Genomic DNA, 13,731 nt, shown 5'->3' on the forward strand with positions numbered 1-13,731 from the left:
TGCTGGACTGGTCTTTACTCTTTGAAAAAGGTAAGACAAGAACACAAGTGATTTTCACAGGAGATCAGAGAAGCAATCAGCACAAAGCCCACACAGAACAATTATTTTTTAAAAATTAACCTTTACTCAGCCGAGTTAATTTTGAGAATTGTCCTTTCAAAAACTAATGGAAAAATTAATTTCAACTGACTAAACTGTCAAAAAAACAGCAAAGAGTTGATGAAATCTGCTGACAAGCACTCATTATCTCAGTCACTGAAATCAATAGTCGCCAGCTAAAAGTGAAAACCATTACAAAAGGTGGTGTGAGAAGGGCTAATAAATTCAAAGGCCCTGCTCATTTGAAAGCTGTGAAATCGTGGGCAGGCCTTTACCTAATTCAATTACACACGCAGCTTTGTTACCCATACTCTCTTTTAGCGCTGAGATTTTTTTTTTTTGCGCCACTGAGCGTTTGTGTGTTCATGCGCATGTGCAGGAGACAAAACCACTTGCAGATTCATCACCAAAACTTCCTATCGCCACATCTCTAACACACAAACACACACACACACACACACACACAGAGCTTTTCTCAAAAAGACGAAAAGACACCCACGTTCACTTTACACACTTCCTCTCTAAAGCCACTTAAACCAAGTACACATCAATCACTGTCATGGACCTGCTTATTCGTGGCCTTCAATGAGCAACATGGGCCAAAGGTGGAGGCGAGGGAAACAAACAGAGACATGGGTGAAAAGGAGTGTGTGTGTGTGTGTGTGTGTGTGCACATGTGTTTAGAAGGAAATATAACAGTTTGAGGGGAAATGAGAAAAAAAAAAAAAAAATTGCTGATATTCACTCTCTCCATCTATCCAGCATTCAGCACAACTCATACGGCATACTTGTAGTTGCCAGTCAAATTGCTTTGAAGAGAAGAGCAGCACTTCTGGTCGCCTTTCAGCCGGCGTTTACAAAGCCCTGATAGGAGTGACACATGAAGGACTTGACAAATTTTTTTAGACAAGGGCTTTGTTTGATGGGCCATTCTCATATCGCGGGAATCTCGGTGGCTCCCATGGAAGAAGAAAAAAGTACCTCAAAGTGCAGGAGAGGGCAGTATGGATGGTGCATTATTAAAACTGCACCCCTCCCAGATACCTAATAATTAGATTAAACTTCAAATAAATTAAGTGAGTGTCTGAACGTGGGAGTCTAGGGGCTGGCCTTTCGTCCCCGTGCTCTCTTTTTCTCACTCTCTCCATCATGCGGGTTCTATCATTCACTGAGGGGTCTTTTTCTCCCCCGTGATCCTTTTCTTCAGTTTTTTCGCTGCCTAACAGTGCAGACAATGGGAGCGCAGACACAGTTGTAGGAAAAATTACTGCTTTACATTTTTCCTCTCTGTCTCTTTTTCCTCTCCACTTCTTTGGCATGAAAGGAGGGAGGGATGATTTCTTTTTCTTAAAAAAAAGTGTTTGACGGGGGAAAAGGTTCCTGTCGTTAAATATTCTTTTTTAATCAGTGAGAAAACTTTGGTGAGAAAAGGCAGGGATGAAAAGGTGGGAGGGGGAATGAAATGAAACATTCTTGTGCTGATCTTGTGCTCAGAGGGAGGAGTAGGCTCGGGCCTTTGTGTGGACAACTAAAACAGCTTTTGTCATAGGGTGCTCAATAAAGGCACAGAGAATATGTGTGAAAACGGAGCGCAGGACCGCAAAGAACCCGCGAAACCAGACTAGGCTTTACTACTGCATCACTGTTTTACAAAAGCATCTCTCATCTCCAGCTGAACTGACACCAACCTACTTGTTTTATAGTTAAACATTTGCTTTAGGGAACTGGTAAAGTGAACACCATTTCAAATGCAGATACATGTTGACTACTGAATGGCGCTTTAATCTGAATATTAAAAAAATATATTTTTGCTAGCCTGATTGCAAATATTCCTATAACATTCTGAAATTCCCTTAAATCACATTTATAGCTCATAAAGCTGTCTGTTGGGCCTATGTGATAAGAGAAGCTAGTGTCTCTCAGCCGATTGATGTTAGCGCTCTTCAGCCTCCACTGGTGACCAGGGATGATGGGACATCTGTGACATTTGCCCCAGGCTTGGATGGTTCTTGCCATTTTCTCTTTGCACAAACATGTGACACTTTCCACTATTCAGCCCGGCCTTGTGGCAATATACCTAATGAGCGTTTCTCTGGCCCCTCAGGGCTCTGTGTATTAGCTGGACTTAATGCTTCCGGCCTGTGTGTGTGCCCCGGGGCCAAACATGGCAGCTTTGGACCAAGTAATGCAGTGAGGGGTTAAGGATAAGTCTGGGTGGTCAGGAATGGTGATAAAGTGCAGCTGGGTCAGCGTGAGAGCTGTAGCCCTGCGGCAATAACCACAAATGTTAAGTAACACCAAGAGTAGTGGACTGGACTGGACACTGAGTGTCATCAACCCTAACAGATGCATTATAGAAGTTTAGAACTGACACGCAACAAATAAGGCAGGTAATGCTCTGGCGTACACTTAATTTTGACATAAATTTTGCATTTCCGATCAGGGAAATAATAATAAAATTTCGTTGTTCAGTTTGACTGCATGGAGAACAGTACTTTCTTCAGTCTACATCAGAAATCACTGTATGTTTTAGTTGTGTAGCTACAGACTGACAGACAGAGGAATCAACAGGTGACACATGTTGCAAGCACACAAACCGTTTTTGAACTCGATCTCCAGTTCATCGGGGGTAGTGGGAGAATCTTCTGGGTTCTTGGTCATCTGGTACAGGTCAACAGGAGCGTGGCTCTGAAAAACACACACACAAAAAAAGAAAAAATACACTCAGTCTCTCTATTTCACACACTTCATTCCCCTTGATGAATAACCAGGACCTTTTGAGACCTCATCAAAGCGGATGTGGAGACTTTTGTGTGAGGTGATAACGGACAACTCGAGACACGGCAGGTAGAAGAAAAGAGAGGATGATGCGTGAAAAAAGGAGAAACCTGAAAACACCTTCAGGAGTGGAGTGAAGACAAAAAAAAAAAAAAAAAAAAAAATCAATGTTCCATTTTTCTCCTCTATTTGGTTTCATTTTCCCCGCGTGGCCCTTCGCCACAGGGGAAGGCGGGGAAAAGTGGGATGCAGCGAGAACGAGAGAGAGGGAAAGGGCAAAAGAAAGAAATTACTCACATCTGCAAGAACAGCAAACACTTGACAAGTCAAAACACACCTGATACTAAGACAGAAGCTATTTGAGCAGCGGTAAGTCCTCCATACTATTCTGCCGGTCTGTAAAAATCTCTGATCTACTGTTTCTTCCCTTCCTGTCTTCACCTCCTCATCTTCCAGTTTTGATTTTCTCAGTGACATATTTCTTCTATTTTATGTTCAAATTAAAGAATTTCACTAAACAGGCATCACACGACAAAGCGTTCAAGTCCACACCTTAAATCCACTAAACTTGTTCTGGGTGACAGACGTTTGTTTGCTTTCCCAGTTGGTGGGAGCGATTTCAATAAGTCACGTTTGGGACCTAAAAAGAGCATGGCGGTCTGACGTGTCCGCCCAGCAATGTGCCCCTCCAACAATTACACAGCATTAGGACAAGACGATGGCCAATGTGTCCTGAGCTGAGGCAAATTGCAGGGGGACTATGCAAAATAACTACTGGGTGCATTTAAATGGAAAGCTTTACCAGACACTGAATCATCATACAATAACTAATCGGCATCCGCTCGCCGCCTGTCAGCGAGGAGAAAACGAGCAGCGCAATCACTTTCCTTCCTTTTAACTAAACACCAAAATTGACCGGGAAGGCGCCCGTCGTCTCCCTCTCCTTTATTTTCTGCCTCAGCGCCCTGAAAGATGCCAAATGAGAGCGAACAGGAGAGGAGCAAAATGACTACCCTAAAAAGCCTTTTGATGCATACTGTTTGAGGGGGGAAAAAGATGAACTGAATTTTAAATACCGGAGAATGAGAAAGACACTGTTTCCTGTGGTGTTGTATGCTGGTTTTAAACCAACGGTTGTCATTTCCAACCTTCAGATAAAATACAGTATTGCACATAGAAGCATTAGCTATAGTAGTATTAGTTGAATGCAGGTTTTGAACTACTATTAAACAGTTTTTATATATCATTTCTTATAGTTTTTAACATGTTATGCATTAATTAAATTAGCAGCTTCATATTTAGTCTTTCTGGCAAAACAGATACAAATAATAATTTCCATTCATAGCTTAGAGGAAAAGCCTCATAAGAACAATTTCCATCTGATCAATCGAAAATAAATTTATGTAATTTTATACAAACTCATGTCTTTGGCTGAGTAATATTTGAAAACTCATGCACACTACAAAGATAGAGCTCAAACTCAAAGAGAGAAAAAAAAGGAAAAGTAAGGGAATAGGCTTGTTTCCAGTGTGCGAGAGATCAATGCATTTCAATTCAAACCCCCTGCAGGTGGACCTGTCCCAAAGCCATGGCCCTGAAAGAGAGGAAAAGGTAGAGATAGAGAAGGCGGGGGGGCGGTGGGTATTGGTGGGAAATGGGGCGTGAAGCGCACCATCATGTAGCACAGAGCAGCTCCTTTGGCAGTCTTTGCTTCTGCCATATTGTTGTGCTAAACGTGGCCCATACAGCAAAGAAGAAGGCTGACGCATGAACTTAAAGCAAGTAAATTTCTATCTTTCCACATATTAGTTGCCTCATTGGTTTTCAATCGAAGCCAACGGGGCCAAAAGAGAGGGAGAGGTGGCAGGAGGGAGAAAGGGAGGGGGGGGAGAAAGGAAAAGGAGAGCTGAGAAGGAGATAGGAGAGGATGGTAAAAACATCTTTGGCGCAATGGATCGGAAATGACGCTTAAATCACCACGTTTCAAGTCTGTCCTTCTCTTTAAAATGCAAACATGGCAAATTGAGACACGAATAAAACAATACGCACGTGATGTGCTGCAGAGATATTTATATTCTTAACACCCAGGACGTTTTGGTTAATGTTAGGCCCTCGGCTGAATTTAATGAGGACAACAGGCACTTCTACATGGAGGCAGAGCTACAGCGTCGCTGAGATGGACGCAGCTAAGTATCACAGGTCAGACAAATCACACCTGAGGGAAGCAAAGGCACATGACAAACGCCGACCTCTCTGCTTCAAAGCACGCATTCACATGCATACATACACCTACAAGCCCACTTCCTTCCCCTACGGGCAGTCTTCTGTCCATCCATCTTTCCAGCCAGCCATGCAACCAGCAGAAAACAAGTTTTCATTTCCTCTAGGTGAACAGGGGCTTGGGCGTTACGCTCCTTTACTTCTGGTCAACACGAGCAGTGGCCCATCAACTCTCTGATCAAAGAACGGAGTGGGCCAGGGGAAGCTCACTGACAGAAGGTATAATTAAGACTGAGCTGATGTTTTAATGACTTAGGACGAGTGTCGGGCTGCCTCAGGGTGGGCCCTGACTGCTCATGTGTGGAAAGACACAGAGAGAGAGGAGATAGTGAGGGAACTGGAGGTTGTGGAGACCTCTAACAATTGGCATATTGCTAATTCAATTTGATGAAATAGCACAATATAAGAAATGTGACATAAGACATATATTAAGTGTAAAACAATCCATTGTTGTCTCCCCTGGTCAAAACCAAATGAGATATAAAAGGATATCCTTTAAAATCTCCAGGATCTGAAAGGGAGCATGATTTTTTTCAACTTTACAACAACCACCAACTTAACGCAGTTGACAGCTATGCACTAAAATTATTAAATGAGACTCTGTAAACATGACAGAGGCTAGCTGAAGTTGCCCTGGGTGCATGTTTTCACATAGGTTAACGCTGCCACATGTAGGTGAGTAAAATCAAAAGGCATCGGGCCATTGTGCTACAGGCAAGATGGTTCGGGGTTATCAGCAAGGATACGGTGTTAATCGCAGAGTAACCTGAACTCTGCCGACTCTTATCTACAGGAGAACATATGAGCGACCATTTGGACATTTCCTAATCTGACTGTGTTGAGCAGAGAGGGGCCATTGTAACACAGGTGGGGGGGGGGGGAAGTATATACGGGGGGGTTTGAATAGTTGAGGTCCGCCCTGTGCCTTTAGGGCTGTAACTGGAGGAGAGAGAGAGGCTGATACAGAGAGGAGATACTTAGAACAAGATGACCTCTTTAAGATGACCTCTTAGGTCAATCAGAATCTGTCACATTGGTTTGAGGATTTGGGTGAGAAATTCACTTTGTTGTTGCATTATTGGGTATTTTGGGGGGTTTCCAGTTATAAGTAGCATTTAAATTAATGTTTAATCAAGATATTATATTGTGATTTTGTTGTTGTGATGTTTATACTGACCCCAATTAATAAACATACTTGGAAAAAGTCCAATTGCCAGAGGGGTCAAGGGCTTTAGCTATTGAAAATTACTCAATTATTACAGCTCATTCATGATATCATTTCATGCCCCGGCTAATGTATTCAAATCCTTTTACCACTCTGGACCCCTGCACCATAAATATTTCATTGTATTTAATGCCATTAATCGATTCAATATTGGAGTAAATGGTCCAACACAAAAAGACTGAAAGAAATCAGTTACACAATACTGTCATCATATATCGCTATGCTATTGAGCTGGTTCGTCTCATTCTTTTCAAAACATTTCTCAACAGGCCGACCGCTAAAGAGGCAGTGGAGGGGTGGGAAAGGGACAGAGAAAGAGAGCGAGAGAGATAGAGGTCTGAGTTACAGTGGCCCTACCCCTGCATCTCCACTCCAGCAGCGCGGGACCCCTCGCCTCCCTGTGACACCCCGTCCATTGGGAACTCATCTGTCTGGCACGCTGTCTTTGTACTTTACTGTTACTGGTGACATTTTGGTGTCACGGTGTCACGATGAAATGGCTCCCCTCCCACGTCGCAGCCCGCGGCGACGCAACCAGTGGAACAATGAGGTCCCGAGGAGTTGGGGCTGGAACTCAGGAGGCCCCAGCTGGGCGCAACGCCCTAACCCTTCCCCCTCCCTGGCTCCCATGAAATCGGGAATTAGTCGAAGCGTTGCTGACGACAAGTCAGTGTCTGTGTGTCCCAGGCTCTTCCCAGGGCCCGGCGAGGACCCGGGGTGAGGAGAGACAGAGACACAGACATAGCGACCAAGGGATGGTAGCTTTGAGGGTCACTGAGGGCAACCTGTATGTACTGCTTTGACCTCCGACCCCTGCCGAGATCAAAACTCTGTCTCACCCATGACACTGTGGGAGAGTGAGTCGTGTTTGTCTCTGGTGGGACTGGCATGGGTCAGCAGAAGGGACAGTAAGCTTACTGCCGTGTTATTTTTAATGGTCACTCCAAGTGGATTTGAACTGTACGAAAAATGTGTAATATTTTGTCTGTCTGCTGTTGTGAAAGTGACACCTAATTTGTGTGTCATGGAGGAGGACACAGATTACTTACTGTAGTCAATATCAAACTGTATCAATTTTATAAACTATTTCTGTGTAGGTTAACAAATATTCTGTGTAATTATGTCTCTGGTTGTATATCTATTAATTTCAGCACCAGAGAAGAGAAGCACGTGATGTTAAGACATAACTCTGTATCTCATATTGACTACATCATGATGCATTAGTTCTACAAAACATAGAGAAGAACAGTTGATAATATGACAGCTGTCCAGATGTTTAGTATGTCTTCTTTGGAATTTTCTCTAAACTCTTCAGGTACACCTTTGTTTTCATCTGTACATCTGTTCTAGCTGTCTTCAGTTTAGTTTCAATTTCACAGGTTCTTGAATCATGGTGTCAGTGATTAAGATTATAAATAAACCACTTTGATGTCAGTATTGTCAGTGAACATATAATTGTGTGAAAGACGGTACATGTTATATCAAACACTCCATGACTCTCTATTTGCCTTCTTGGCATTTAACCAGTGCTCATTAATTAATAACATTTGCAGATGTGTCAAAGGGAACTGGTCTTACCTTGGGATTCTCCAGGATGCCAGACTCGTAGCTGTTAAGAAACATTATTAAGACAATTACAGTCTGTTTAATTCTGATTGCAAAATAAAATATTGAAACAGAAACTAAAGAGGGTGTATCACACTAGCCCGACCCACCTTATATGCATGAGGTTGGCGTCCATGCTCCAGGGTGCCTGAGGAGTGACGGGCACAGGGATGCTGTGTTTCTACAGTTTGACAGAGAAAGCAGTTGTTATGATACACACTGTTTGCCTGTAGGTAAAACACAAAAGCTGTACTTGTCCATCCAGAAACTTCTGATGCATAGAACCAAGCAAACCATTTCCAGAGGCTGGTTTGTGACACGCTGTGTAACCATAATAGATCAGTTTCTCCAAACTGCTTTTGTCTTTAAGATTCCACAATGAGAAGAGCAAAAACAACCAAGAAAGATAGTTTTTGGAATGTTCAAATGATAAGTCGACAAATTCAGTTTGAAGATTGCATGATTTCACAAGTCCTCCCTTCATTAGCCAGAAAGAGAGCGGTGTTGACTAAAAAAAAAATCATGACTACCCTCTAGTGGGTAAACTGGACCAAGACCATCATCTGATGGGTCCATGTGGACAAACAGCTCATGACTGTGTGTGTGTGTGGTCTAAGTAACATAAATCTGAATGCAAAGACTAACTATTAATGTGGGTGTAAGTGTGAAATTAGATTACAGAAACCATCCAAAACATAGTGACTATTTTTGATACAGTAGAGTATTTTTGGACTGTTTGTCAAACAAACTTGTGATGGGCATATGTCATTATTTAGGACATTTTATAGACAAAATTTGGAATCAGTAATTCAAAATTATTGATAAACTACAGAAAATAATCTAGACACCAACAAACTGAATTTCATATGAATTTCTCATTTCTGTAGATGTTGTGACTGTACAGATGGGAGTTACCTGTGCATATTCCATCAGGTCTGCTCTTCCTTGGAAGCGGTTGTAGAACTCAGGGATCCTCCACGGTGCGATGATCTGAACAGCAAAAACCAGAGAGAGTGAGCGTGTCGTCCCCACTGCAGCAGCATCATCATCATCATCGTTTCAACAGATGCCGCATCAAACAAGTACATGCCATTACATAAAGACAGTGAAACAGCAAACTCACCTTAACCTCAGGGTAGAGGGCATAGCATGTGAGCTCAAAACGGATCTGGTCATTGCCCTGAAAAACACAAAACACACAATAGTCCATGTATAAATGTACATAACTTAGGTAAGGTTTCAAAGTACTACTTAAAGGCTTTATTGTAACTATGATGTGGCATCTGTCTCCATCTTCAGGGAAAATGTGGGCACTGCACCGATGACCAGATAACACCCTCTGTTCAATAGATTTGAAGTGGTAATATTGGAAGAAAACAAAAATGTGTAAAAAAGGTACTTGTGAGGTAGTGCAACCTCAGTAAACTGGTATGGTGTGTACGTCCTTCACGCACACATCAGAAGTTATAGACAGTCCATATTATTGCCTTATGAAGAGGTAGAATTGGTACAGTACTGAATGATATAAACTGTTTTTTTTTTTAAAGAAAAAAACATTATTGTATGATTTCTTCTATTTTTAACCATATCAAATGTTATATTTGGATTCTACTATTTTCAATTGCATCTGAATTTTTTATTTTACTTTTTGTGCGACTAACAGGTTAAACTCTGAGGAACATGGTAGCATGCAGATTTTTACTATCAGGGAACATTTTTTCAACTAGCTGAAGCCTGTACAGTGCTTTAAATGAAGAAAAGCTATTCTGGCCAAATCAAATTATTCTGACCAAAGAGACAGGATGTAGTAAAGTCTTTCATTAATTAATCACATGAAACATGAAACGGACTAAACACTTGTCTTTACAATTATTTTCCAGTTTTAAGGAAACCCATTGGTATAGTTAATTAGGTGTCATTTTGAGATAAATAAATGAATTAGAGAATGTAGCACTGTTTAGAAGCTCAGTAGGAAGTTAAGCATTTCTGGTAACACATGAACATAGCATAGCAGATTTGGTAAAACAAAACAAAACAACAAAAAAAAGCATGTTACGAAAGAATCTATCCATGAAACTTACTGAAATGACAATAAGAAAGAATTACAGACAAATCTAGGCTTATTAGCATGGAATCCAGTATAATATTCAACATTTTTCTCTCATTCCTGCTCTTGCTAATCAGCCAGGCATTTGGCAGCCTCCACAACATACAGATCTATTCACATTTTCCTTTGAACTGCAGTGACTCATTTGAGGTGTGAAGAAAAGTGCAGGCAGCAGAGATGATAACATCTGTTTCTATTTCACAGAGCAGAAAACATATATTTTCTTCCAATGAATAGATGACTAACTAAAGAAAATTACAGTGTCTGAATGAGGGAAGACAGAAAAGGCTCTAGGAAGGATAGATTTCTAGCTTACTGTTGCCATTTGACTAAAAAAAAAAGTTAATGTTCAACCCTGCAAGCACACAGACTGAAGCCTTACGTCCAGACTATGGACAGTGACCTTAGTTACAGTGTCTAATGAAAGTAATCATACCCTGTGAACTTTTTTTAGCTGTATGTACACATTATAACCCTCATCATCAAAGTGAAAATAACATTTCAAAGTATTCTTGACAATAATTAGGCTAATAGAGGTGCACGATTCGATTTGATTTGACTTATTGGGGTCACGATTCGATTCACAATCGATTTGCGATTCAAAATCCGTTCATTCATAGATTTGATTCTAGATTGATGTTTTGAGTTACTCTTTCCATTTGCCTGCAGTAGACACTTTTATAGGTCTCAAATAAAGATCACACTGAATCAAATGTAAACATTTGCTACTCAATGTCCACCTGAGTAAGATTTATGTTCCTTTAGTCCACTTAGTCAATAGGAAACCAAAGCCGCCTTGAGACAAAAGGGTAAAATAAATACTTAATACAAAAATTAAAATGATTGCAAAGATAAACTGCTAAGTGTAAAACCTCAAATAACTTAAATTTCTCCTTCAATTACAAAATCAAACAAACAATAGCTGCCTGCTTCATTTAACTGCAAAGTGTATACAAGAAAATTGATCACTATTAGCGAGTGATTATTATAGGCTAACCAATTTTGTTTCTTTTTCTTAATTTCTCATGCAGATTACAATCTAATTGATATTTGTATATTTACTACATGAATATAAAGTAATGAAACGGGCAGTTTCGCTATTTACTGAATTAATATTAATACAGGTTGTATTTGTTTTTCTGTCAGATACTCCATTGCTCATGGCCTCTCCATGACACACACTTCACTTCCTTCTTGCCCCCGGATTTGGGTCCGGGGCGGCGTTATTGCGCCATCTTTGGGATTTAGCAAGCTAATCCATGTCAGGAAAAAATGGAAAACAGCGTCGTGGCAAGACTGAAAAATGTGAATTGTTTCTGAATCGGCAGAGATAGAATCGCGATTCTTATGCGAATCGATTTTTTGCGCACCCCTAATAATTAAAAATTAACTCGTGAAATACCTGGGTGGTTAAGTGATCAGCCCCTTTGAGTATACCATTACAAACTTGCTGTGGTGCAACCAATCAACTTCCAGATCAAAAACCAGGCAAACTGCCCCCCACCTGACATCAGTCATAGTGATTTTGATTACTTCTGAAGAAAACCAGCTGTTTCTTGAGGATTCCACTACTAGTAGTGCATAGTACTGCAAAAAATTCACCATAGTTCAAAAGTGCTTTCAAAAAGGCCTCCAGCTTTAGCTATCCCTCTGAGTACTGTTCAGAGCATCATTAAGAAATTGGAAAGTGTATGTCACCACCACCACCTTGCCTAGATCAGGCCGTCCGTCCAAACTGGATGATTGAGCCAGGAGGACATTGATCAGAGAAACTACCAAGAGGCTAAAGGCAACTTTGAAGGACTTACAAGTCTTTATGGCTGGGACTATATATATATATATATATTTTTTTTTAAATATTCCTCCCTCAGAGTGTAGTGTTATGGTCCTGTGTCTGCTTTACCTTTCCTGTGGCACCATGGGACACAAACTGGGCACCCTCCCTGCGTGCAATCTCAACCTGACGACGGGCGATGCAGGGCCGAGCCATTGCGGTGCCCAGCAGGTATCGGTCCTCATAGATGGCGTTGGCCTGAATAGAGGGCCAGATGTAGTCTTCCACAAACTCGGCACGCAGGTCTTCAACGAGAACCTGCACAGGAACAGAGGCAGGGACACAAAACGAGGTTGGTGTAAAGTCTTAAATTCATTCATCTGTGGGCCATTTTCATTCATGACTCACTGTTTACCACAAAAGAGCTCTGCCCCACAATTATGTGATGTGAATGCAGGAAACCTTTCTCACTCTAGAATTAGAGTGAGACTGCTCTCGATTTCCGGTTATTCCAGTATGCTATGCCATAGTACATGAAGAGACTTGACACTTGTACAGCTGTAGAACAAGGAACTCTCTTAAAAAAATACTTCATTGTCCATCCAGGTGCAAAGGGGAGGCTCAAATATCAGAGATAATACCATCAGCTGCCAAAAAGCCCTGCATGCATGAACTATGCTGCTGGGAAATCAAACGCAGAAGACAAATTATAAGCAAATAGGCATAAAAAATGAAAATATTAATGTGTCTTTCTGCAAAAGGATTGCAATTCAGCTCTCATGTCTTGGACATGAACACTTGATGAATGTTGAAAGGTACCGACAAAAAACACAACAGTCAGAACAGTCCACGGCTATCATGCAAGGATTTTGAGGATACTTATGATTTTTTAAAAAAAGGGGAAAAAAAAATAAAACTATCTATTGCCTGAAAGTTAGGAAATCTATCTGAAATTTTGGAAAATGTTAGGTAGGAACATGCAAAATTACTCGTCTGATGCTTTATAAAAAAAAATCTCATCTTTATATTGTTTTGGGCAGTGAAAAAAACAACAGATTGACCCTTTATGAGCCCCAACCTACTTCCCACCCCAACCGTCCTTACGTGACAGTACATAATAGTAATACATAAATAATAAAAAAGAGAAAAGGACAAGTCAAAGTACACAAATAGATAATGCAGAAAATTTAAAGTGATATTGATGGTAAAATATAAAGAAATAAAAATAATAATGGTATTGAGATAATTACATTGAAAATACAAGTAGCATCAAGACCCTGGGAAGCAGTTAAGAGAGGAATAACTGAGGTAGTAAGTAAAAATAATAGTAACCGCCTGCTAAGCAAAAATGGTAATAACAGGAGTGTGTAGGTATCAAAAGTTGTGATGCCAATAAGATGTACAGTCTTATGGTAATAATACTAAAAATATTAAAAAAAAGAGGGGGAGAGGGAGGAAGGGAGGTGGTTGGTAAAAATATATCACTGCACAGATGTATCTCAAGACCAACTCAAACCATTGTGTATGTGATGCCCTATGAGTTTTCAGCCTGTGCCTCATCCCAGACCGACATTTGTAGTCCATCGTAATAAGCTAAAAAAGAGAGACCATACTTTGCGAAACCTTCTCACAGAGCCTCTTAAAGTCTATTTTATCTTTTCTAGTTTGATGTGAAGCATCATGTCTTTCACCCATCTGCTCTGTGTGGGAGGGCATTTGTGTTTCCATTTTAAAAGAATTAACCGTCTTGCCAATAGGGTTTTAAATGCAATAACGTTGAACATGTTATTACTCAGGGCAGTGTTATCCGGTCTCACACCAAATATGGCCATGAGTGGATTTGGGTCAATACTAAGACCGGAA

The 13,731-nt window shown here is 40.8% G+C and overlaps 1 protein-coding gene across 2 annotated transcripts in view; it reads right to left on the reverse strand.

The window, feature by feature from the left end:
- ass1 (argininosuccinate synthase 1) overlaps nt 1-13,731 on the reverse strand; it is a 30,173-nt gene that overhangs the window by 11,081 nt on the left and 5,361 nt on the right. The window contains exons 4-9 of one of the 2 annotated variants that reach the window (XM_042395853.1): nt 11,998-12,186; nt 9,111-9,167; nt 8,903-8,977; nt 8,098-8,168; nt 7,961-7,991; nt 2,697-2,787 (exon numbers count right to left, since the gene is read on the reverse strand). In XM_042395853.1, coding sequence (XP_042251787.1) covers nt 2,697-2,787; nt 7,961-7,991; nt 8,098-8,168; nt 8,903-8,977; nt 9,111-9,167; nt 11,998-12,186 — 514 coding nt within the window. Of the gene's footprint in view, nt 1-2,696; nt 2,788-7,960; nt 7,992-8,097; nt 8,169-8,902; nt 8,978-9,110; nt 9,168-11,997; nt 12,189-13,731 lie in introns of both variants that reach the window. The other variant, XM_042395854.1, reaches the window with a different exon arrangement.

Source organism: Thunnus maccoyii, chromosome 19, assembly GCF_910596095.1.
Source record: "Thunnus maccoyii chromosome 19, fThuMac1.1, whole genome shotgun sequence".
Taxonomy (NCBI): Eukaryota; Metazoa; Chordata; class Actinopteri; order Scombriformes; family Scombridae; genus Thunnus; species Thunnus maccoyii.